Source organism: Misgurnus anguillicaudatus, chromosome 19, assembly GCF_027580225.2.
Source record: "Misgurnus anguillicaudatus chromosome 19, ASM2758022v2, whole genome shotgun sequence".
NCBI classification, from domain to species: Eukaryota; Metazoa; Chordata; class Actinopteri; order Cypriniformes; family Cobitidae; genus Misgurnus; species Misgurnus anguillicaudatus.
This window is the reverse complement of record NC_073355.2, coordinates 25,706,167-25,731,019: the sequence shown is the minus strand read 5'-3', so window position 1 is coordinate 25,731,019 and position 24,853 is coordinate 25,706,167. Positions and strand designations below refer to the sequence as shown.

The window sequence follows — 24,853 nt, the reverse complement described above, 5'->3', positions numbered from 1 at the left end:
GTGTGAGAGTGTGACAAGCGAGAGGGGGAGTCAGTGTGTGTGTATAACGTGTATATAATGTTTGTGTGTGAGCGAGCCTTTTAGTCCTTTCTTAAAAATGGCGTCTTTCTGGTTTAAAACCTGAAAAATATTTTATTTTATCCTTTGCATTTTAGCGTGTATGCAAGCGCGGGAAGCATTGCATTAGACCGTTGTATAATTTAAAGAAGCCAGAAACCACTTTGTTTTTACGCGGATGTTACATCCCGTCTATTTATATATATATTTGGTGCGCAACAGCTGACTAAAAACAAGACTACCGTTCATGGAGTCCTAGTATTTCGCCTTTTTGTGGCAATGCAGTACGTGAGCAGCTAAGAGGAAACATGGTACAATCAAGCACGTGTCGTGTGTCTCATGGGTGCAATAACGAATGGCATCAGAATTCAACATGCAGAGTGCCTACAAGCATATAACCCTCGTTGCTGCTTTTGCTACGAAGGACAATAGGCATCGAGATATATAAGAGGGCAAAAGAGAGGGGAGGGGAGGAAGAAACCGGATTTTTTGTGGTGGCGGTGGTTGGTGTAATACTTCTCCCCCCCCCCTCCGTATCTACCCCCGCCTCCCCTCTGTATCCTCCATCTCCCCCTCCTCCTTCTCCTCCCTCCATTCCTCTCCCCCTCTGTGCTGGTCCTATTCTTGAGGACTTGCTTGTGAAACGGGAGAGATAAACAGACATTGAGCGCAAAGGAAAGGACACGGGGAGAGATAGTGTGTTAGAATTTAGGAAATACCTCCCTCCCCTTTCCCCTGTCTATCTCTCCATCTTCATCCCTTGTCTCTTTTTTAATGGATAGAAATTATCCTGGCGCAGGATTTGGTGATCTGGGCGCTGGAACGGGATGGAGTTACGAGAGATCGGCGAAGGCAAGGTAAGGCGCCCGTGCAAGTATACTTTGATAGACTGGTCGGATAAATATGCTTAGCTGGCTGTAACAATGCCCGTGACGACGGACGCAATGCAATGCATGTTCCTACTCTCGCTCCCTGTGCCGTGTTCATTCACTTACATTTATTATATTGTCGGTGGCTCCACGTACAGCCATCAGTATTGTCATTTCTGAGGGAGGAGGGGGTGTCTTGAAAATGCAAGGAATGCGATTGAGAGTTAATGCGTGATACGGAAGGTAGACTGAGACAGAAAAAGGGGGAGAGGGGCGAAAAGAGGGGGGATGGGTTGATGTTGCTAGCTAGCTTGCTAGCGTATTATCAAAAATGAAAAATCAAACCTTATACCTAAGAGGCACACCAAACCGCACGTTGCATGCCACAGTTACATACATGCTAATTCGGCACAGTGAGCTATGCGTGACAAAAATGCACGTTGACGAAACGTTATTTTGGAGGCAACCAATTACAAGCAATCACATAGGTTTGGGAATGAAATGGTTGCTAGCTACTGTTTGCAGCTTATCGCGGTGGCTAACGCTACTTGTCTGCAGAATGAAATGGGCTTTTCCTGGATATTTCGCGTGGCGAAACCTTTTGTGGAAAACGAGAAATAAAAAGGGGAAACATTTACGCGATTGTAAAACAGAAAAATGCACAAATCAAGTTTTTCACACGTAACACACGTATGATTATAAACGTCACAACATTGGCTGTATATTAACGCTATGGGAACAACCGCGAATGGCCACTAACTGAAAAGCTAGTGTTCGTAGTGCATGCTAGTATTCGTAGTATTCTTAGTTAGTGCATGCGTAGTTGCGTACCACGGTGCAACAACGCGTATTTTCAAATTAAGCCAACTTTGGGTAGGCCACTGGTTATTGTTACCCCCCAAAAATAAAATTTTTGGTGCTTGCGCAGTGTGTTAAATATACTATTGTTTCAGTAGTCACTTGGCAACGTACCAAAATTATGTGTAACGCTCCTCAGTGAAATTACGACGTGACTGAGGAGCACACGTTGTAAACAACGTTTCAAACTAAACAACATACATAAATTATGTCTGTTTAACGCTTCCTTAATCATTCATTTTAATCAATCAATGTAAATTACACAAAACAGAAGATTAGAGGCCTAATAAAATCACTTGTATTTTTTTGGTTTCACATTTGACTAACCCAAACACCTCTGCAGCAAAACGAAGGCCATGTCTAACCATTAGATAGGTTTTGTGTAAGGGTTCCTTAAAAATATTCATAACGGTGTTAAAATGTCTATTTCGACTGGGAATCGTGCCTGTGCTGTCGACGTGTTCAAGTACGTTCGGCTCTGCCCGTATGTTTCAGTATTTTCGCGGCCTACTTACAGTTCAAAGGCGCCCGGCTACGTACATTATCAGTCGCCGTGACAACCAAATCAATCTTAGCAGCTTACAGAGCGCGCATGCAATCATTCTCGGTGGCGTTAGTGTCTCGCATCACATGTATGGAGACTTGGGTGCACACCTACATCATACCTCAACCTTTTGTTGTGTGGGTATGCTAGTTTGAGAGTTAAAAACGCATTGTTTTAATCATTCATGATAATTATGTTTGTGTATTCTGTGATGCAGTGGGATATGGGTACCATATCTTAAAAAGCTCGCTGGTTTTGCATACTTGCTTTTATTTATTTTTTTAATCTCTTCTGGCAGATGTTTTTTTTTGTTCAGACATGCACAATCAAAATCTGGAGACTTCTCTTCATGCATGCCATAATGTGTCAGACAGTCTCAGCGTTTGGAGTGGGTCCTTTTTTTTTGCATGACAGAACAACAATAGGTCTATTCTTTTCAGGGCTTTCATTGCTTGATGTATAGTGCTCCCCTGTGTTAATTCTTGATGGTACATATCAGGAATTTCATTAAAATTTTAGGTAATGGCTGATAAGTATTTGTATTACATAGTAATACATAGTAAACTGTCTGGCGTTGATTGACTGTAGGGATTGAGTTTTTGTAACAGCACTTCCATAATGTTCTGTCACATGCGTGCATCCCTGGCTGACTCGTAGCAAGTCTCACCTGTGCTGTGCCAATAAGATTTTCTTTATTGTGTTTTTGATTTGAGAGCATCTCGGTAGACCCATAGGCAGATTGATAGAATCCACAATCTTCATCACGAGTAGCTCAGACTTATGATGATGGAGCTGCTGCAGAGCCTGAAAGCATTCTCTGGATGAAATTTAATGAAATGCCTTTGTATTGAATCTTCTAGTTTTCAAAAAATTCGTTTCGGCTTTTAAATGAATATTAGATAAAAAGACTGCTGTGTTGGGATATAGAAAGCATACCGGTTATGCAATGATGAAACACTAAGTATTAAATTAGAATAAATTGAAGCAAAAAAAAGAGTCTGTGTAAGACACCATGATCACCAATACAGGTTTGAATAATAAAATTAATACAATTTCATGTGGTAAAAATGTAATCTAAATAATAAACCTATTTCCTGGGAAAACTTTTTCACATTGCATCTAAAATATAACGCCATACCTTATAATGGCAAGACTCACCAGACCCTGTGTTCTTCACAGGGCACCATACATCCACCACACGCTAACACCTCTGCACGGTTTTAATGGAGATTAATGATCATGACTGAGTCTCCCATCAGGGTGTAAACATTTTGCACCTGTTGGGAGGAACTGTGCTAAATAACTACCTATATAATTAGGAGCAGTCCTGCATGGAGCTTCTAAATAAACCTTTCTTTTTGCGTGCACCATTCTTGCATCTGTCTCCTTTGTTTTTTGACTTTTCCTGTTTTTCTCAGTTACTTGTTTATTCTCTGTTGTCATAAATAACAATGGCGGGAGATGAGAAGTTAAACTAAATTGATTATTTGACTTGAGGTGTAAGTCAAACGACAGACAATGAGTGATGAGAGAATGAGGATAAGAGTATAAAATGGAGTGTAGAGTAAAAACAGTATGAATGCTTCCCTTCATCATCTATTTCCTTGGGATTAAGAACCAATTTTGGTCCAAGTCAAAACTATAACTCCTGCTGTGGTAGCAGTTATTGTTTGAATATGGATAGTACCCGTATTCGATGAGAGAGTATGATCCATTAATTATTTACGCGAAGCCGTTCATTCGCAAGAGGAACATCTACCTGTCACAGGGTTGTTGTTATTGGTTCCTGTTGTGGTTTTATTAAAACGGGGATTGATAGTCAGTTAAACTACCAAAACCTAACGAGATCCTATCTTCTTTTCCCTATCATTTATTAATGCCATTTCTTCCTTGTATGGCACCATGACTAATTCGTTTTTGGAGCAGTGACTCAGCTTCTCTGCTTTGCCTGATACTATCCAAGCAGATCGCAAAAGTGTATTAAACAACCAGCAATCTACAGTATGATAAGGATGCTTTTTTCATGCCACAGTGTATTGCGTATCATGCCAGAGGTGCAGCCAGTGAAACATTTGACAGCGGAGAAGTGCTCTCTTACTCATACATTTAAATGTTTAACCCAGTTCATTAGAGCCTTTATCCAGTTAATTACACAAATCCTCTCTCTCTCCAGAATTGGAGTGTTTTTGACAGAAAAAATGGGAATAGTCTCAGATGCAACTTCCTTAGGATTGATCTGCTGGCTGTGTCGCATATATGAAGGTCTATCCTATTGGTTAAAACAACTGAAACATGAACCCAGGAGTCTGATGGAAAATAAAAACACGGGTCTATCAAATCATAGATGCACATATTATTGATGAAGTTATTATATCAAGTGTATTTAGGTGACTAAAAGACATTGATTTAAATTAGGTCTTTAATAGATTTTCTGACGTACGCCAATGCTTCTGTTGAATGACACCCACCCCCTCACCACGCGCTCACTCGGTATGTGGTGTCTGTGGCTTCCCACTCTGGTTTAGGGATCTAGACTATCTGAGCTGTACTCACACTAAGAGCCTGTTGAGGATGCAGGGAGGGGGTTACCAAGGCAATTCAGTCAGTGGAGAGCTTTTATCAATGAGCGCTCTGTGTCTTACCTCAGCAACATCCTAACCGCCATTGTCAGTTGAACTGGCCACTCTCTATAAAAGAGAACAACGGAGATAGTCTGCAAAGACTGCATAAGACAGTTGATTGGCTGGCAACAGACAGCATAGCCAATCAGAATATTGAACCAGACTCCGGCGGTGTCTCTGCACATCGAGCAGCATAGCCATGGTAAAAAAAATAGTAAATTCAGGTTAGCTGAAGCACCGTTTGACATGACAGAAAAGTTTTCCAATTATCCTAAATAATTGGAGTATCCAATATTTGAAACTGGGAGAACATTATCTGTTCTGTCTGTCATGAATTATATATTCAATAGTTAGTATTTATATAGAAGCTTAAGAACAGGTTATGCTAATAATTCATTAAATCATTACATAATGTATATATGTGTTTTTATGTTTGGGATATAATATTATGAATAGTCGAAAGATAGCAAAATCAAATCCTAGTAGCAATTTGGAAGAGGGATGCTATGGAAGTTAGCAGGCTGATAAAAGTGTGACTGTGACAAGGATAATGCCAAGCTTGGTGAACTGATACTCTTTACAGGGAATTAGTAAATGTATGGAGCCCAAAAGACTGTTTCATTGTCCTAAGAGAGGGGTTTCATGTCACATTGCATATGTTTTGATTGTGTGTTCATTCAAAAGTACATGTGTACATTAACAAGCATTTTATATGTAGAAACGATTGAAAACAATTATGTTGATGAAAAGTAGCATTTATTTTAATTAACTGAAGTCAGTTTAGAAGAGAGGAAAAACTTTCAAACTAGTCAAATCTAAGTGTTTACACTTTTAGATCTTAAAGGTGCCATAGAATAAAAAACTGTATATCGTGACTAGGAATGCAGTTAGTTAGTTAGTTAGGAATACAGTTAGTCCATGGTTCAATACAATTTTCGGTTCTTATCCACTAGTTTACGGTTCGGTTCTGATGCCTTGGCCTATTAAAGTGTTTTTAAATTATTCTATGCTTAGGTAACAGGAACAGTGGTTTTAATTGCAATTCTCTTTATTTTATGTAAATGCAAAAATCATCTTACACATTTATAGTGTATTGATAAAATAATATAAGATATAATTAAATAAAGATTGTATATAAAAATTATATCCTATTCAAACTGGAGAACTTGTGAATTCTTACATTTTGAAAATAAACACATTTAAACCTAAATTGGCCGTTTTATATACTTGTACTTAGTAAATTAAACTTTACATTGTAAATGAAGGCTATACCTTACTGCACTACTGTTAAAGGCGGAGTCCACGATGTTTGAGAAACGCGTTGGAAAAGGAGACGGGCCGACTACCAAAACACACTTATAGCCAATCAAATCAAATCAAATGCCGGGTTGCGTATGTGTGGGGCGGGTCTATCAACAGAAGGTCCAGATTCTATTGGGGTCGGGGCGTGTTTGTTTAGGTGATTTCAAATATCAACATTGGCTTTCAAACATCGTGGACTCCGCCTTTAAGTCCAACATCATTCTGTGCTGTGTAGAAACCAAAAATGTTTACTTCAATCAAGATTACTGGTGGGATTTACCTTAGCATCATGTGAATTCTCTTCTTGAATTTAATTTTTCAACTTGCACGGAAGACGTGTTTGAGGCAAAAATAACGCACGTTTGCGGCAATAACAAAGCCGTCATTCGCATTGCCCCACGTGAATTTGCATCTTTACATTGATGTTGTATGTAATCTAATCTAACCACAGATTTAAAAGACAGTGGGATGCCTCTTTTTCTTGTCGGACTTCTTTGCTCGTGATCACCATGTTGTGTGTGTGCGCGCGAATGAAATCTGAAACCAGCATTGCAAGTGACTGGATATCAACTCGATGTAAGGCGTTTAAGTTATATTCCAGCACGCAGATCATGCAGGGGTGCACACAGTAACCGAAGTGCAGGGAATATAAAACGGACAGATTTGGATGGATAAACCGAATAACTGCAATTCACATATTGGGCATATTGGACCGTAGGGATCGAACCGAACAATTCAATATTATATTGAGAATTGTGGCATCTCTAATTGTGACATACCATGAGCCTCAAACGCGTTTGTTTCCTCATTTTTATATAAATCTTGTGCACGCAAAAACTGCTGTAAAACAGGCCAATCTCAACATAACACCGACTGTGATGTCACAATCGAGATGTACGCCCCGACATGTTTACTAATGTAAGCTAGTGGCATGAGCCTCACTGTGCATTCACACCGGTGAGAGCGCCAAAGTAGCCGGAAGTCAGTCATTATCAATCAGAGCTGGCGACAAGCTCCGGTGAGCCGCGGCGAGTCTTGGACAGTTTGAGCGTCGATGACAGTTGAAATCAGCTCAACTTTATGGTAATGAGCTGTGATGCGGTCCAACGGCAACCAATTGAAGGCAGAAACGTTCGGTGGTTCAGAGAATGCATTCGAGCGTCAGAGCGTCCACTACACCTTTTCAATAGCGTCGTTGGCAGGGCAACCAGAGCTTTTATTGACGCTCTCGCCAGTGGCTGTGTGAACGCACAGTCAGAGTAGAGCTAATAAGAGCATAACGCAACATTATTATTCATGACCCTTACAAATAGGGCAAAATTAGACCATTTCTGGAAATTTTTGCACTTAATAAAGTTACAAACCTTCTGTGTAAATATCAAAGATCAATTTAACATATTATTTCAATGCATTCTTTGGCACCTTTAAATAAAACAAAATATCTAAATTAATTTCATTAACCTCCACTCATTTCAATAGAGGATATTATTTAAACAGCTGTTTATGAGCACTCTTATTCATATTACACATTTAAGCGAAAGTTTTATATACTCAAGGTGTACACTGCAGTCTCTAGGCTCAGGGAATCACAGACAACAATATTTTAATGGTTCATAAAAAAATCCATGTCCATGAGTACATGTCTGGTCATCTTGGATTTTAGTTTGGAGATAAAAATTAGGATCGGGTGTTTTTGGTAATTTTGCATTACCACACGTGTTATTTCCCTGTGGCATTTGAGATTGGTTAACCCTGGAATCGCTGCATGACATCAGACTTAACAAGCACATATGGACCATTATTTTAATGCTAAAAATATATTTTCAAACATTTACTCTTATGTATGTCTGTACCATTTAATCACTCAGTCTCCTCTCTTTTTTCAGTTTGGTTTATGGGAGCTCCAGATCCGCCCATCCAGACTCAGAACTCCTCCACCGCCAAACTTATGCCACACCACACCCACTGCAGGGATATGCAACAAATCATCATCCAGGAAGTTCTGGACAGGGTGGCGCATGGGGTGCAGGAAGGAGCTTGGGTACGGTCTATAAAATTACCAAATTACAAAGACTATGGTTATGATACAGCTTGATTAAAGAGTATAATGGTGAAAATAAAATAAAATGTGTCAACTGATGTGTCTTTAAAAATTGTTGATTAACTTTAAGACCATAGTGACAAGTACAGTAGAATATACTATAATAAGATCAGTAGTAGTAAGAATATGCAACATTTAAGGTGTTAACACTTTGTCATAATAGTACCATTTCCTGTAGGGCTCTCAGGCTTGTTTGATACTGGGCTACACCATGCCAGTCCCTCAGGACCAGATGCTTCGGTTATGAACTTGATTTCTGCTTTGGAATCCCGAGGTGCCCAGCCACCCCCCTCTGCCTCGTCCCTTCTCTCCCAATTTCGCACCCCGTCATGGCAAACTGGTAATTTTTGGAAGTTATTAAAGCTGCAATCCATAACATTTTTCAGTTAAAAATAAACCAAAATCAGTTATTGAATATGTAGGAAAAAAAATCAGTGTTTAAAACTCCACATTTTGCCCCAATTCACAATTGTAAGCTAATATTCATAATTTATCATTTAAGCTGTCGGGTCGGTTTCTGGGAAAAAGTTTAAAAAACATCATTCTTCTTTGCGTGATGACATCATGTCCGTAAACAAAGAAAAGGTGCCGGCCGCTTCATCGCATGTGCTCCAGATGCGAGTGTGTAGCTTGTTTAGAAAACAGTTGCTTAGAGTTTCTAGATGGCGGCGTTTAATCTGTAAAGTTTCAAAAGACGATCATCTGCGGACGATGTCAGTTTATTACGTACTTACATCTAGGGAATTATTTGATAAAACAGGGAAAGCTCAAACTGCGAGCTCGTGCTAAAACAAGAGTTAATATCAACCAAGATTTTCAACATCTGAAGGGATTATATTCAGGAGCTGGGACACCTTCATTTGAAGTGGTTAGGCATCTATTGAAACATTTGTGTTATCATTTAGTCAGAACAAACGCGGCAAATATATAAAAAATATATAAACACGTCAGTGTTTCCTACAGGCTTGGCGGTACATCTGGCAGGTGAATGGATAAAGTAGATAACTAATATGGGTTTAGATCTGTCATTTTTGGATGCGGGTGTACTAGGATGTACTTCTGTTATGTGTATGTATAATGACAGATCCTCTTTGATACCGTGATCACAGACATCAGATTCATTTGCAAAGAGTAGCGTGGCGAAGCACAACGCACACACAGAACATTCCACAAATAACTGCAATTTTATATTTCAATCAGAGATGACGATATAGAGTTACGGACTGCAGCTTTAAATACAGAATTATTTAATACTGAAATAAATATAAAGAATTGTAAAGACCATATTATTAACTGCTGAATCTTTTTCTTTGCTTTTTCTCTCTTTTCTTGTAGCAATGCATACTCCAGCCCCTGCAGAGCTGTTCATTTCTGGTGCACTACCTGGCTCTGGCTCATTTCCCTCCTCTTCTGCCCTCTCGGCATATCAGCACCCTGCATCCTTTTCTGGGCGATCCTTTCCTGGGGTGACCTCATCATTATCTCTGCAGGACACACCTACCTTCAGTCCTACTTCCAATGGTCTGCTGTCACCCCATGATTCTTTGCTGCACATTAAGACGCCCTCACAGTCAAGTCTTGGCTTTGACCGTCTTTTGTCCTCACAGAGTGGGGCTGCTTCATATAGAGGACCACAAGAGCCCTCTAGTGGTCCCCCACCACAGGCATCTGCATCCTCCTCAACACGCCATTTACCACCCCCTCAGTTTAACCTGCTTTCCTCACAGCTTCAGGATCAATCCTCCCAGCTCTACAATTCTTCTGTATTTTCATCTGCACCCCCACAGCCTCCACAGTCCCAAGAAAGAGCGATACCCAGGCAAGACAGTGTAATCAAGCATTACCAACGGCCTTCTCCTGCACAGTCTCAACTTTCCTCTTCCACACCTCATCCCCTACAGCATTATCTTAGTTGTGGTGCACCAGGATACCAGCAAATACCCCATCATCGGCATGGGGGAGTAAACTGTAGCCCACTGGGGGAGCAGAGTCCATCATCTGACCCCAAACCCTCTCCCAGATCAGAACAAGTTTACCGACCTATCATCCAGCCCCCATACACATCCTCCTCAGTCTCCTCCTCAGCTGTCTCAGGTGGTGTTGGTATTGGCAAGGCAGGAAAGAGTTCAAGCTCAAGTAGTGGCTACTCGTCTTCTAGCTCTTCCTCATCTCGAACCCCTCACACTCCACCTTCAGCTTCTTCTACATCCTCTTCCTCATCCTCAGCGTCTAATCCCAATGCTTCATCCAGTTCCTCCTCAGCACCCTCAAGGCAGCAGCCCCCACCTCAGTCAGCCCCACAACCCCTACCACCCCCGCCACCCACAGTGTCATCCTCCACTACTCAGCAGCAGCCACCTAAACCTTGCCTGTCCACATATGGTTCTCCTGTTGCTCCTGTTAAACCAACAGCTGGCCTTCCTGGTCAAACCCCACCACAACAACAGTCATATTCTCCAAACCAGCCACCCCCTTCTCATCTGCCTCAACCATATGGGGGATTCAGTTCTCCACAGGCCCAGGATCTTGGTACCAGCCTTGGGGGGTCAGGAAAGTCTTATGGAAGTCTTGGATCAACAGGGCGTTCATTTTCAGCTGAGGTGGTCTATGGCTCTGATTCAGGATATGGTTCTTTGCCACCATCTCTTGGAGGTGCAGGAAGCCCTTCACTGGGCTATGGTGGTACAGGACATTCACCTGCCCTAATGGTTTCTGGAGGTGGTACAGGTACAACAAGCAGTACAACTGGCTCAGGAGCAGGTAGTTCTGGAAGTGTGGGTGGTGGATCAGGTGCTGGTGGTAGTAGTAGTGTAGCAAGTGGTGGTGCAGGATCTTACCACCTCCCAGATTCTAGCCCTTCCCCCTCAAGTAATTCTGGAATAATCCGCCCAGGACTGCACTCCCCTGCCCCAACTCGTCCTGCACAATCACCTGGAGGAAATGGCGGAAACAAGTACCTATCCTCAGTTCTCTCCCCAGCATTCCTGTCTTCTCCACAAGGATACTCAGACACAAGGGTACCACCCCAGCAGTCACAGTCTTATCATACAACACCACCTAAATCTAAGTCTGATTCTGATATGCTTGGAGTTGAAAGACCTCAAGAGGAGGATGAAGAAGATGAAGATGATTTTTTAATCCAGCACTTATTGCACTCACAGAGTCCAGCACCTAACCCCACCCAACACCATTCTCAACAAACTCAGCAAGTAACTTCACAACAACAGCAGGCCCAGTCTCTTCCCCAGAGTAGAGATGGAGGAAAGGGTCTCTCTGCTTATGAGCTAAAAGCTTCTGAAGAACGATACCATCTGCAGAGTGTAATTCGGACCAATAATACCACCAACAGTGTGGCTTCAGTTGCTGCTGGCTCTTGTGGTACAGGCACAGGTTTGGAAAACCAGTTGGAGATGTCTCTGAAAAAGCAGCAACAGACTAAGTCTGATAGAGGGCTTTCAGGAGCTGGTGCAAATAGTGGTCGAAATGTAGTTGATTCAATGTCACATACTCACTCACATAGTCAACACTCCAACCAACATGACTCTCTAGGATCTGTTGTCCATTATGGCAGAGGAGATCCTTACACTCATCAGACACATCAACATCACCCCGCACATCCATCACACTCACAACATCCTCAACATTCACAGCACCCTCATTCACATTCAATATCCCACTCACATATGGATCTAAAGAAAGCTCAGGATCCTTCAGAATTACCATATCTAAGAAAGACACCAGACTTGCAGCAGAGACAGACTCAGTCCTCTCTTGGCTTAATGGATTCTCCACCTGACCAATCTCAGCAAACCTCACAAGCTCACCTTCTCCAATCTGTCCTTTCTCAAACCCCTCGAAACAAGATGGACAACCAACCGGCTCCTTCACAGCAACAACAACACTCCATGGGTCAGCAGTCAATGATAGGACCAACTGGGGGCTTGGGTAGTGGTGGCTCTGGGGCAGTAGATGCTCAGCCACAGACTTCTCAACTTCAACTCCAGCTCCAGTCCCAAACTATGGATTCCCACTATGGACGTGAGTCACAGCGAAACCAAAGCCAATCAAGTCAGAATTCTGTTTCGCCATTAGAAATGTTGGAGAGAACTCTCTCAAGGACAAATAGTCGAGAAGGGGCAGGGCCTTCAGAGAGAGTTGGCACACGAGATGGGAGCTCCAATGATCATCACAGACAACAACAACAACATAGGATGTCTTCACACCATCAGTCTCACCACTCTCAACAGCCAGCAGCAGAGCTTCATGATTTCTTGTCTGAGCCTGATATGAGCATGTCAGCCCCTTCTCATTTGCACCACATGGGCTCACACCATCCACCCCCTCATTCCCACCATCAGCCTCAGCCACATCCTCACCACCAACATCCTCACCAACACTCACACCACATGCAACCGACTTCTGGACCTCCCCAAGCCCAGCCTAGGGAACAAGAGCCCCCACTTTCCCAGCCACAGCTAGATCAGCTGAAAGAGCATCAATTTGACACGAGCAGTCCTGTGGGGAAAACGGCTCAGAACCAGGGGCAGAGACAAGATCAGCAGCAACGGTTTGTGCCACTGACTTCTATTTGTTTCCCGGATTCTCTACTTCCAGATGAAGATCGGTCCTTTTTCCCTGGGATGGAGGATATGTTCTGTTCTGAGGAGTACAAGACAAGCTGTGCTGGTGGAGGAGCAAGTGCTGCTGAAGGAGGCCAGGATGGGGTGCCACAGGCACGTGGAACAGGACAAGATGGAATGGATACAGTTAAAAATACAGGAGGTGGAGGAGGTGCATATGATATTATGGGTCACCATGGTGATCAAGGTTATGGGCAGTATTGTCACAGTTTGACTGAATCTGGCAATGGTACTATGCACTTAGATATGGACCCCATGAAATCCCACGAACTTCCATCCACTGTAAACACAGAACAACTAGGCTTAATCCAGTCTCAGGGCCCAGGCCTTGGAATGAGCAGCACAGGGCATGTTGTGGATGGAACTGGAAACAAAATGATGGGATCCGTGGGAGCAGGTAGTGGTCCTGGAACAGGTGGACTCACCTCACCGATCTTTTGCTCCTCTAGACCTAAAAAGCTTTTGAAGACAAGCTCATTTCATCTCCTTAAACAGCGAAAAGATCCTAATTCCCAGTCACAGGCTAAGAAGAACTATGCCCAAGAGTATGAGTTTGAGGATGATGAGGATAAAGCTGATGTACCAGCAGACATACGCTTAAACAGCAGGCGTCTCCCGGACTTGCTCCCTGATCTTGTGTCCAGCTGCAGAAAGTCTGGAGGTGGTTCAGGAGTTGGCAGTTTAAGTCCCTTGATGGGCGATTTAGATTTCTGCCATTCATCAGGGTACCAGTCCCTTGGGCCTCCCCCACAGCTTCTCCCTAATGATGGCCCAAAGAAAAGGGGGAGAAAACCCACCAAACCTAAACGTGAGGGGCCACCAAGACCCAGGGGTAGACCTCGTATTCGGCCTCTCCCTGAGCCTCCATATTCCAGAAACATGATGGGACCTGGTGGAGAGAGAGGAAGGGGCCGTGGTCGGGGTAGAGGCCGTGGAAGAAAAGATGATCCCATGCTTGAGATGCACAGAGATATGAACAAGGGGCAGAACTACCATCAACAATCACCTCATCTCCATCATCAACCACAGCACATGCACCATCATATGCAACAGCAGCAGCACCAACAACAACAACAACAACAGTCACAACATATGCATCAACAGCAGCAGCTACATGTTCAACAGCTTCATCAGCAACACCACCAACAACTTACCCAACATCAGCCTCAATATCAAGAGCCAATCAAACCAATTAAGGTAAGTAAAGATTTGCAATTTGCACTAATGGAATTAATAAAGTTTGTGGGAATGCTAGACCAGTTAAATTTGAACAAACATATGTATCTTTTAAGAATGGCATTTTATGAAAGTACTTAAATAATTGTCTTTTTCCTAGATCAAGCTTCCTATTCCTTCCATGCCCTCATCTGACTCTCTGCTGAGGACTGACTCCCTGTCTAGTACCGATCCAGTTTTGTCTGATGGTTCAGTAGGATCTGCACCATCTCTTGGTTTGAGCCCTGGGCCCACTACCAGTGTAGATATGAACAGAATTGACATAAATAGAAATGACATGAACTGTGGCCAGGAAAAGATGAAGCAAAAATCCCAAGAGGTGAGTTTAAGATAACTTCTCAGCTTGAGACCAAATGTTGAAGTCAAAAAGAAAATGTTTGAATAACAATATGTTAATATAAATTATTGCAGTGCATTGCTCTAGAGCAAATGGCAGTATAGCACAATGTATTTCATAATATTTTTAAAAAATTCCATATGCAACTGTTAAATGTATAGTAAAGCTTTCAAAAATAAGCAAAGACAAATCAGTCTTTGCAACCTGTAATAAATTATAAACATGCCCAGCTATTCACCAACTCAATTTTAGACTTTTTGTTGATATCATTAGATGACCTACAATTGTAGAGCAAAGTTTACTGGAGGAGGTGTTTTTTTTTGGGGGGGGGGGGTCAGTTATTTTGTGGAGAACCTTCTAGACTGTAGGACATTGCGATGGATAGATTTTGCCAAAACAAACCCCATAGATTTTATAAAAATGTACTTGAAAGGTTTTTTATTGAGACATTTATTGTGAATTATGTTCACCTTGCACAGCAACTGTTCTGAGTAGTATTCAATCCAAGAGTCTGTCTGAAGTCAGTAGAGGGGATGGGTGGGAAGTAGCATGTGAAATCAATTATGATTTATGCAAATGCAAAAGGAATGTCACTAACTGAGCTGCGTCAATTCTCACTGTAATGAGATGATCAGTATCCAAAGATCTTATCAAATACAGACGAAATCAGATAAACTAAAGCAGATGATTTTATAACCCTCTTTTTTCTTCTCATAAATGTAAGTGGTAAATGCCTCCTGTAACATAAAATATTGGCAGACCAAATTCATGTTTCCAACTCCAAAGATTTAATAACTCACCAACATTTTGCCATCTTAATCAAATGATGCCCTCCTCCATATGGTTAGATTGCACTTATGAAACGTTCTCTGTTGCCTCAGCAACTGGTAGCCTCAGGAAAGAAGGGTAGAAGAGTCAGCCTAGGGTGTTATGTGCAGCATGAGAATTTTTATACATGTATGTACAATGGGTATGTTTGTCTTCTCACAGATGTCCTGGGAGGAAGATATGGATGAACAAATGACCCCAGAGGAATGGGCTACCATGCAGAAACTCTCGAGCTCGGTAAGACATAACATATTTATTCTCATTATAATTTTAAGAGGTAATTTAACTACAAGACAATGCATCACCTCATATTTGAACAAAGGAACTATAAATAAAATTAATTTGGGTTCACTCCTCATTGTTCTCGTACATACATAAACTGTATTTTGCCACTAGAGGGAGCAGGGTGCATAGACCAAGATGATTGGCAGGCCACCATGATGACTGTGTTCTTTGAAAATGCAATAAGAGAAAGGTAGAGAGCTGTTGCTAGGGTGGCTGTTGCTAAGGCTACTCATTCATAGTAACTGTCATCAACCATCTTGCAGTTCAGTAAGGTGTATTACCTCCAAGAGGACACACCTAATGTATGAGAGTAGGACTATACCGATTGTATAATATAAAAATGTGAACGCAAGTAAATTTAATTTAATGTAAATGATTTCTAAGATCTGATTTTTTGTTCGGTTGTTTTATAGCCTAATATTTCTCTATTTTTCCTTTCCCATTTTATTTCTTTTGCTTGCCGTCTTTCACCCATCATTTCTCATCTCATCAAGACGGAAGAGAAGCCCTCAGAGCTAAAGTCGGGTTTTATAACTTCCTTCTTGGATTTCTTGAAAACTGGGAAGAAGCAGCCAGGCCCTGAAGCTCCACCTGGGCCAATCCCTGTGGATGGATGCTCCTCAGCTGATAATTCCTCAGTCAAGGGGGGCCTTCGGCCATTATCTCCCCAACCTCCTCCTCCACCACCACCTCCACCCTTTGGAGAGAATGAAGGTGAAGGAAGTTTGGGTCTCAGTAACTGTCCGTCCCCCTGTAAAAGACTTGATGAGGAACTCAAGAGGAACTTGGAAACCCTGCCGTCATTCTCCTCGGATGAGGAAGACTCTGTCAGTAAAAACCAAGACTTGCAGAAGAGCATATCGTCAGCCATTTCTGCCCTCTATGATACGCCTCATAGCCTTGCTGCAGTTCCACCTCCACCCACACCATCTCCACCCAGTCCACAGGAGGAATCTCTTAACACACCCCCACCACCCCAACAGCCCGAGTCTGATCCACATGTACACACCGAACCAGAGACGGAAATGCATGCGTCACACAAGCTAGAGTCACAGTCCAGCTCACATGAAGAGGCACGTGTTCATGGTGAGGATGACATGGAGGAAGACCCTGATCAGGAGATGCGTGAAGAAATGCATCAGAAGGAAGAGGCAGAATGTGATCAGGAAGATGAGATGGAAGAAGAGATGGCAAGAGAGAACAAGGAATTTGATCAAACAGACTTAGAAGAGAAAATGAAAGAAAAAGTTGAGGATCCTGAGTATGAAATGCTGGATGCTCCCAATGTTGATGGTGAGTATAATAACACGTAGTCAATTATTAAAATAATTTGAACATTAATGTTTTAAAAATGTAATTACAAATTTTCTATGATTCCGGTTTTAGAATCCCCATCCGAGCCTCCCCAAGCTCCCGTACCTCCATCTCCTCCATCCCTTTCTCCTTCTCCACCAAGCTCCTCCTCGCCATCCCCTCTGCCTCCTCCCCCTCTTTCCCTCCCATCGCCTCTTCCGTCTCAAGAAGAAGAGAATCTGCAGCAGCAGCCTCAGCCACCGCTGCACAATTCCCTCCCCCTAAGTCCCTCTCCACCCGCTCTCCCCTCTCCCTCCCCGCCTCCACCCACACTACCCCCCTCCACCACACCCCCACCGTCCTCCTCTCCTCCTCCCTCAGAAGAGCTCCCCCAGCCCTCCCCAGCCTCTCCCCCCACCCCCGAAGACGCTCCCACCCCTCAGATCACTTCACTGCACCTAGCAAAGAAGCAGTCCAACGCAGCCATCGCAGGAGAGAGTGAGGATGAAGATAGTGAGAGTGGAGGGGAGGGCATTTTCAGGGAGAGGGATGAATTTGTGGTGCGCACTGAAGATATTGGTACTCTTAAGGTAAAGCCAGTATGGTTATATGGCCCTATCATCTCGCTTTATTTGTAGAAATGATATTTTGTGCAGTTTTTGGATATTAAGCTCCGTTCTCATTGTTTTTCTCAGCTGGCTCTGCAGACAGGCAGAGAACCTCCACCAATCTGGAGGGTCCAGAAAGCTCTGCTGCAAAAGTTCGCTCCTGAAATCAAAGATGGACAACGGCAATTTTGCGCTACCAGTAATGTGAGTGTCTGCTGTGTATGTGAGAGTATGTGAATACAGATCAACACAGAATTTGCACTTTTCCCCCACCAATATGTCTAATAATTAGAGATGCACAGATGTTACATTTTTTTTCACCTTTACCACTAGCTGATTATTCAGTGATATATATTGATAGTTTGGTGGTTATGTTAACTTGCATTAACTAAATTCTAAAGACTCAATTTTCTGAATGTTATTTATTCACATAATGGCCATTAATATTGAACATTAAACAAGTCATGTTTCTTTTCTAGCTCAAATTCATTGCATCTTCCTGTCTTTTGATTGACAGTATACACTAAAGGATTATTAGGACCACCTGTTCAATTTCTTATTGATGTAATTGTGTGGGGGATGTTTTCTTGGGACACTTTATGCCCCTTATTGCCAATTGAGCATTGTTTCTGACCATGTCCATCCCTTTATGACCACCATGTACCCATTCTCTGATGGCTACTTCCAGCAGGATAATGCACCATGTCACAAAGCTCGAATTATTTTAAATTGGTTTCTTAAACATGACAATGAGTTCACTGTACTAAAATGGCTCCCACAGTCACCAGATCTCAACCCAATTGAGCATCTTTGGGATGTGGTGGAACAAGAGCTTCGTGCCCTGGATGTGCATCCCACAAATCTCCATCAACTGCAAGATGCCATCCTATCAATATGGGCCAACATTTCTAAAGAATGCTTTCAGCAACTTTGTTGAATCAATGCCACGTAGAATAAATGCAGTTCTGAAGGCGAAAGGGGGTCAAACACAGTATTAGTTTGGTGTTCCTAATAATACTTTAGGTGAGTGTATATTGGGCATGACTATCGGCTGTTTTCCAATCAACCCAGTAACTTAGTTTTGGTAAACCATTCTCTGCAGGCATGTGAAAAAATAGCTCATTGAAATTTGGCTCCTCTTGTGATGTCAGAAGGGGATAATATCACCCCTTAATCTGGACTTTCAAACCACAACACTATCATTTAGTGCAGAGATCAACTCATTTGCATTTTAAAGGACACACCCAAAAAGGCACATTTTTGCTCACACCTACAAAGTGGCAATTTTAACATGCTATAATAAATTATCCATATGCTATTTTAAGCTAAAACTTCACATAAGCAGTCTGTGGACACCAAAGATTCATTTGACATCTTAAAAAATTCTTGTGAGATGTCACCTTTAAACTATCAACCATTAATGAGATAAAAAACACCTTATTGTTCGACATAGATTATTGACCGATATATCGGTGCATCTCTATTAATAATCATAGTATGATCTACATAAACTAATAGTTTACCACATTTTACAATACCTAAATTCATTCCAAAGGTTTCATTCTAGAAAATGCGACAAAAAGTTGTCCTGACAATGCACTTACTGCTCCCATCTAATGGAGCACATTAAAATTTAATGCACCATCATAAACTCACACTCTCTGTTCCTTGTTATTCTTTTCGGTAGTATCTGGGCTACTTTGGAGATGCAAAGATGCGTTACCAGCGCTTGTATGTTAAATTCCTGGAGAATGTGAATAAAAAAGATTACGTCAGAGTGTGTTCGCGGAAACCCTGGCATCGGCCCAGCCTCGCGCTGAGGTAATTTCACCCTAAATGACCTTATGGAGCTGTGCTGGTCCTGTGATATATCACAGTTCATACAGCAGTTATCATCATTAATCACTACGTTATCATTGTATACAAGAACGCTGAGATGAATTTATTTTTTCCCATCAGGCGCCAGTCCCTTCCCAAGCCTCAACCTGTACGCAGCCAGACCCCACCCCGTGTGGAACGAGAAGACCGAGAGAAAGAGAGGCAACGAGAGAAAGAAAAGCGCGAACAACGAGAAAAGGAGAAAGAGAGGGAGAGGGAGCAGATTGAGAAATCTAAAAGGGAAAGGGAGAAAGAAAGGGAGAGAGAAATTGAAAAGCAAAAAGAAAGGGAGAGGGAGAAACAACGGGAACGGGAAAGAGAGAAGGAAAGGGAGAAACAACGAGAGAAAGAAAGGGAAAAGGAGAAACAAAAGGAGGAGAGGGAAAGAGAGAGACAAAAAGAACGAGAGAAGGAGAAAGAAAGGGAAAAGCAACGAGAGAAAGAGAAGGAAAGGGAAAAGCAACGAGAGAAGGAGAAAAAGCTGCAGGAGAGACAGGCACAGGAGAAATTAGAGAGGAGAACTGCGGTCGTGGAGCGTGGGAGGGTCAAAGAGGAGAAGAGAGTTGGAGAGAAAAGGGTTGAAAGGACGAGAAGCAGGCCTGTGAAAGTAAAGGCAGAACCTCCACCTAAAAAGAGGAAGAAGTGGCTCAAAGAAGTGCCCTCCTCATCTGATTCAGACTCCTCTCCTGACCCGCCCAGTGAGGATGAAGGTGTGTTTGACTTCATTTATTGCCTGTGTCCATTTATAGCATAAAGCTCAGTGTAACTGCATAATCTGCCCAGTAGTGACTACAATGCAAACTGCATGGCAACACATCATCTGGAGGCAGCTACACATATCTAACTTGTAATTGAGTGTATCTGTCTGCTGAGGATTTTCACGGAAGTCATGGAAACCATAAATGACTATTCTGTCAACCTGTTCAGGTGCCAAAATAATTGTCAGAAGCATTGATCTGTTAAAACCATTAAAACTAGCATTTGTTTTTAGCTTGAAACCCAACAATTAATAGCAAAGAAAATATGGAAAAACTTGCTTTTGTAGACATGCATGCACCATTATTCTTGTACCATACTACCATCTAATCTTATTCTACCATGATTCGAGCTGATACATTTTATGTAATGGTTGTCCCAGTCTTTGACATGTACAGACTCCGCATAAGATTAAAGCAAAACTAGTTGCTGTTTTCAGTTGCTAAAAACTATGTGTCATCCACAGGGTCCATGCGCAGTGGGATAAATAGCCGGGCCATGAGAGAGATGTTTCGTAGTTACGTAGAGATGCTGGTCAGCACTGCTCTGGACCCTGACATGATCCAAGCTCTGGAGGACACTAACGGTAAGAGAACTTCATTTCATTAAGGATAAAATTAAGAAGTGCAGGAGTGGAGTGATAAATAAAGGGTTGAAGTTCATACATAAAACCACTACAGACATATGTGACCCCGCATGTGGAAAACCTACCTACAGTTATTTTTATTGACCGAAAAAAATCATCCTATATAATGTAGAGAACATTCTGTAAAAATATAACCTTTGATATCTTTATTATTGACCGAGAAAGGTCATTTCAAAGATTGAAATCAAGACGACGTGAGATCAAACGTTGATGCTCTTAAAGGGACACTGCACTTTTTTGGAAAATATGCTAATTTTCCAGCTCCCCTAGAGTTAAACATTAGATTTTTTCCGTTTTGGAATCCATTCAGCTGATCTCCGGGTCTGGCGGTACCACTTTTAGCATAGCTTAGCATAGTCCATTGAATCTGATTAGACCATTAGCATCGCCCAAGAGTTTCAATATTTTTCCTATTTAAAACTTGACTCTTCTGTAGTTACATCGTGTACTAAGACTGACGGAAAATTTAAAGTTGCGATTTTCTAGACAGATATGGCTAGAAACTATACTCTAATTCTGGACTTTGCTGCCGTAATATGGCTGCAGCAGGCGAAATGATATTACACAGTGTCCGAAAATAGTCCCCAGCAATTGGAAGTAACCAAGGGGACTATTTGCTGCCATAACAGGTAATTGGTTACTTTCAATTGCTGGGGACTGTTTTCAGATAGTGTGTAATATCACTACGCCTGCTGCAGCCATGTTACGGCAGCAAAGTCCTTGATTATTACGCCGGAGAGAGAGAATATAGTTCCTAGCCATATCTGCCTAGAAAATCACAACTTTTAATTTTCTGTCAGTCTTAGTACACAATGTAACTACAGAAGAGTTTTAAATAGGAAAAATATCGAAACTCTATTTTTTAGCGCGATGCTAATGGTCTAATCAGATTCAATGGATTATGCTAAACTATGCTAAAAGTGCTAGCGCCAGACCTGGAGATCAGCTGAATGGATTCCAAAACGGTAAAAATCAATCAAATGTTTCACTCTAGGGGAGCTGGAAAATTAGCATATTTAAAAAAAATTGCAGTATCTCTTTAATCTCATAATTCGAGATGGATCACAAATTCAATGCAACAAGATAAATGTCAATCATATATCTCTGACTCCTCCCCTTTTTCTCCCTTTAGATGAGCTTTATCTCCCACCCATGAGGAAGATTGACAGTATCCTCAACGAACAGAAGCGAAGACTGTTACGGAGGGTCAACATGAGTGTCCAGCACCAGGTGACATACATATAGTGTTACCATAGCAACAAGAAGTTGTGAGCATGCTTGAAAGAGAAAGTGTCTGAGTATGGCCCTGCAATCTGTATTAGGCATGTTGACATGTTTAAATATGTTCTTGTTACCAAATTTGTCAAACAAAGTACAGAAACTGAGAAATTTAGCGCCTTACCACAGCATTGTCCCAATTCTGGCCCCTTAAAGGGACATTCCACTTTTTTTGAAAATATGCTCATTTTGCAGCTCCCCTAGAGTTGCACATTTGATTCTTACCATTTTGAAATCCATTCAGCCAATCTCCGGGTCTGGCGGTACCACTTTTAGCTTAGCTTAGCATAATCCATTGAAACTGATTAGACCATTAGCATCGGGCAAAAAAACCCCCCAAAGAATTTAGATATTTTTCCTATTTAAAACTTGACTCTTCTGTAGTTACATCGTGTACTAAGACTGACGGAAAATTAAAAGCTGCGATTTTCTAGGCAGATATGTCTAGGAACTATACTCTCATTCTGGCGTAATAATCAAGGACTTTGCTGATGTAACATGGCTGCAGCAGGCGTAGTAATATTACGCACTGCCCGAAAATAGTCCCCTTGGTTACTTTCAATGGCAGGGGAATATTTTCGGGCAGTGAGTAATATCACTATGCCATATCTGCCCTAAAAAATCGCAACTTTTAATTTTATGTCTGTCTTACTACACGATGTAACTACAGAAGAGTCCAGTTTAAATAGGAAAAATATTCAAACTCTTTGGTTATTTTTTTAGCGCAATGCTAATGGTCTAATCAGATTCAATAGATTGTGCTAAGCTATGCTAAAAGTGTTAGACCCGGAGATCAGCTGAATGGATTCCAAAACTGTAAAAATCAAATGTTTACCTCTAGGGGAGCTGGAAAATGAGCATATTTAAAAAAAAAAGTGGAATGTCCCTTTAAGCCAGATATTAGTAGATGCAATGCACAAAATATTTTTATATATGACTGTACAGGTGATTTGATTCAAAAAGACAACTTATTTTTATTTTTAATGACTTATTTAAGCTCAGTTAAACCGAAATTTATTCTATCTAAATGATATTTTTCCCGAAAGATGGTTTACATGTTGATTAACAAGTTATTAACAGGAGCGTCTAACTGTAGTTATATCTCTTTAACTCTCTCTTTTCTCCTTTTCATTCTTTTGTAGGAGGCTCTTCACATGTTCCCTCAGATGACAGCAGACCCGTTAGACTCTGGCGTTGTTAAAGTCCACCTGGGCGGTGAGAGCTACAACCGCAAAACCCTCAACAGAGTTAAAAGGAGCCTTCCAAAACAACAGGCATGTACTACACAAAATCTTTTCGATTTGCTGTTTAACTGTAAGCCAATCAGTTAGGATGGAGGTATCACAGCAAGACTCTGAACTCTTTTTCTTTACAGGACCTGAAGCTGTCGACGGAAATCTGTCGAATATACAGCCTCTATCACTCGCTCCATCACTACAAATATCACACCTTTCTGCACTGTAAAAAGGAGGTATGAGGAAACAAAGGAGATATTTCACCAATTTCTCAACACAGCCCATCTTTTCACAAACGCCTTTTCTTTTCTTCCTCCTCAGACGGACAGTATAGAACAGGCAGCAGAGGATCCAGGTCAGGAGGAGGTGGTTCAGCAGTGCATGGCCAACCAGGGCTGGCTAGAGACTCTATTCAACTCCTTCCTTGAACTGCTGACGCTCAGCGCCAAGGCTTAAGATTCGTCTGTCAAAGCTCCGAGTGTGTCCTATTTGGAGAGAGTAGAACTCTAAACAAACCCAGTGCAGACCTCCAGGTTGCAGGAAAATGAGATTTTCCTTTGCAGAATGTTTAAGAGCCAGTGGCGGATTAAGCTGTTGCGTTTTAACATACAAGTGTTTTTGTAAAGATTTTCCTTTCTCTCTCGTTCATTACGCGTATTTGCTCCTCCCAACGGGGAGCCACGGGGAGATATGAAAAGAAAAGTGAGAATGTGTAAAGACTATTGTCTGCACAGAGACGAATAAAAATAGTGCCAAAGGGAACAGGGTTGCAACCTCACAGGTCAATGCTTTGACAGAGGTGAGTTTCGAATGCTACGTTCCATGCACACTCTTATATATAAATATGTATTATGAACAATTATGATTTGTATTATTTATACATGGACATTTATACATGTTACCTCCCAAGGCTTGGGAAGTTTGCTTTTATTATTTGGAATAAAATAATAAAACGGTTTCGTTTTTTGAGGGTGTACATAAAATGGGCCACCCACTATCTTCGATTCTTCCTGTCCCCAAAACCGAAGGACAAATGGACAGGATGTGTACACAAAAAAATGGGGTCAAAGCAGTGTGTAGTTCCCTTTTTGTCAAAAAAATAGAGCAAATGAAAATGTATTTAAAATAAAAGTGTTCTTTCTGTTTGTTCTTTAAAAGAAAATGCGGAAAAAGAGGCGTATTCGTTCGTTTTCTCAAAGAAAACCTGGTGCGGAGGGATGTAATAGTTTTTAAAGTGCAACATTGTCTGTGTTTACTGTTTGTTTTTTATCTGTTGTTGTTTACTATGATAATTATTATTGTTATTATTATTATTTTTAAGGTTTGCTTATTTCTCTCCTGTATATATTGTACAGTTGCTTCGGTCTCTACCCATCCCTCATCTGTACATGAATCCTCCTGTATTTGACAAACCCAAATAAAAGAAAAGAAAAATGAATTTATGAAAATGATGCATTTTCACACGGGACTGTGCTAGATGT

At 41.6% G+C, this 24,853-nt stretch overlaps 1 protein-coding gene across 2 annotated transcripts; it reads left to right on the top strand.

Annotated features, from left to right (window-relative positions):
- The first annotated feature begins 620 nt into the window (after positions 1-620).
- prr12b (proline rich 12b) lies at positions 621-24,810 on the top strand. Of its 2 annotated transcripts, none has more exons than XM_073857259.1 (16): positions 621-914; positions 8,138-8,292; positions 8,516-8,692; positions 9,688-14,189; positions 14,329-14,547; positions 15,556-15,630; positions 16,173-16,971; positions 17,065-17,561; positions 17,667-17,783; positions 19,267-19,400; positions 19,539-20,167; positions 20,680-20,799; positions 21,992-22,089; positions 23,280-23,411; positions 23,513-23,608; positions 23,694-24,810. In XM_073857259.1, exons 1-16 carry the CDS (start codon positions 832-834, stop codon positions 23,826-23,828), a joined length of 7,968 nt encoding a protein of 2,655 aa, XP_073713360.1. In that variant the 5' UTR covers positions 621-831; the 3' UTR covers positions 23,829-24,810. The 2 variants fall into 2 exon arrangements, with proteins under 2 accessions (XP_073713360.1, XP_055049834.2); XM_055193859.2 differs by having other exon boundaries at positions 623-914; positions 8,531-8,692.
- The last annotated feature ends 43 nt before the right edge of the window (positions 24,811-24,853 follow it).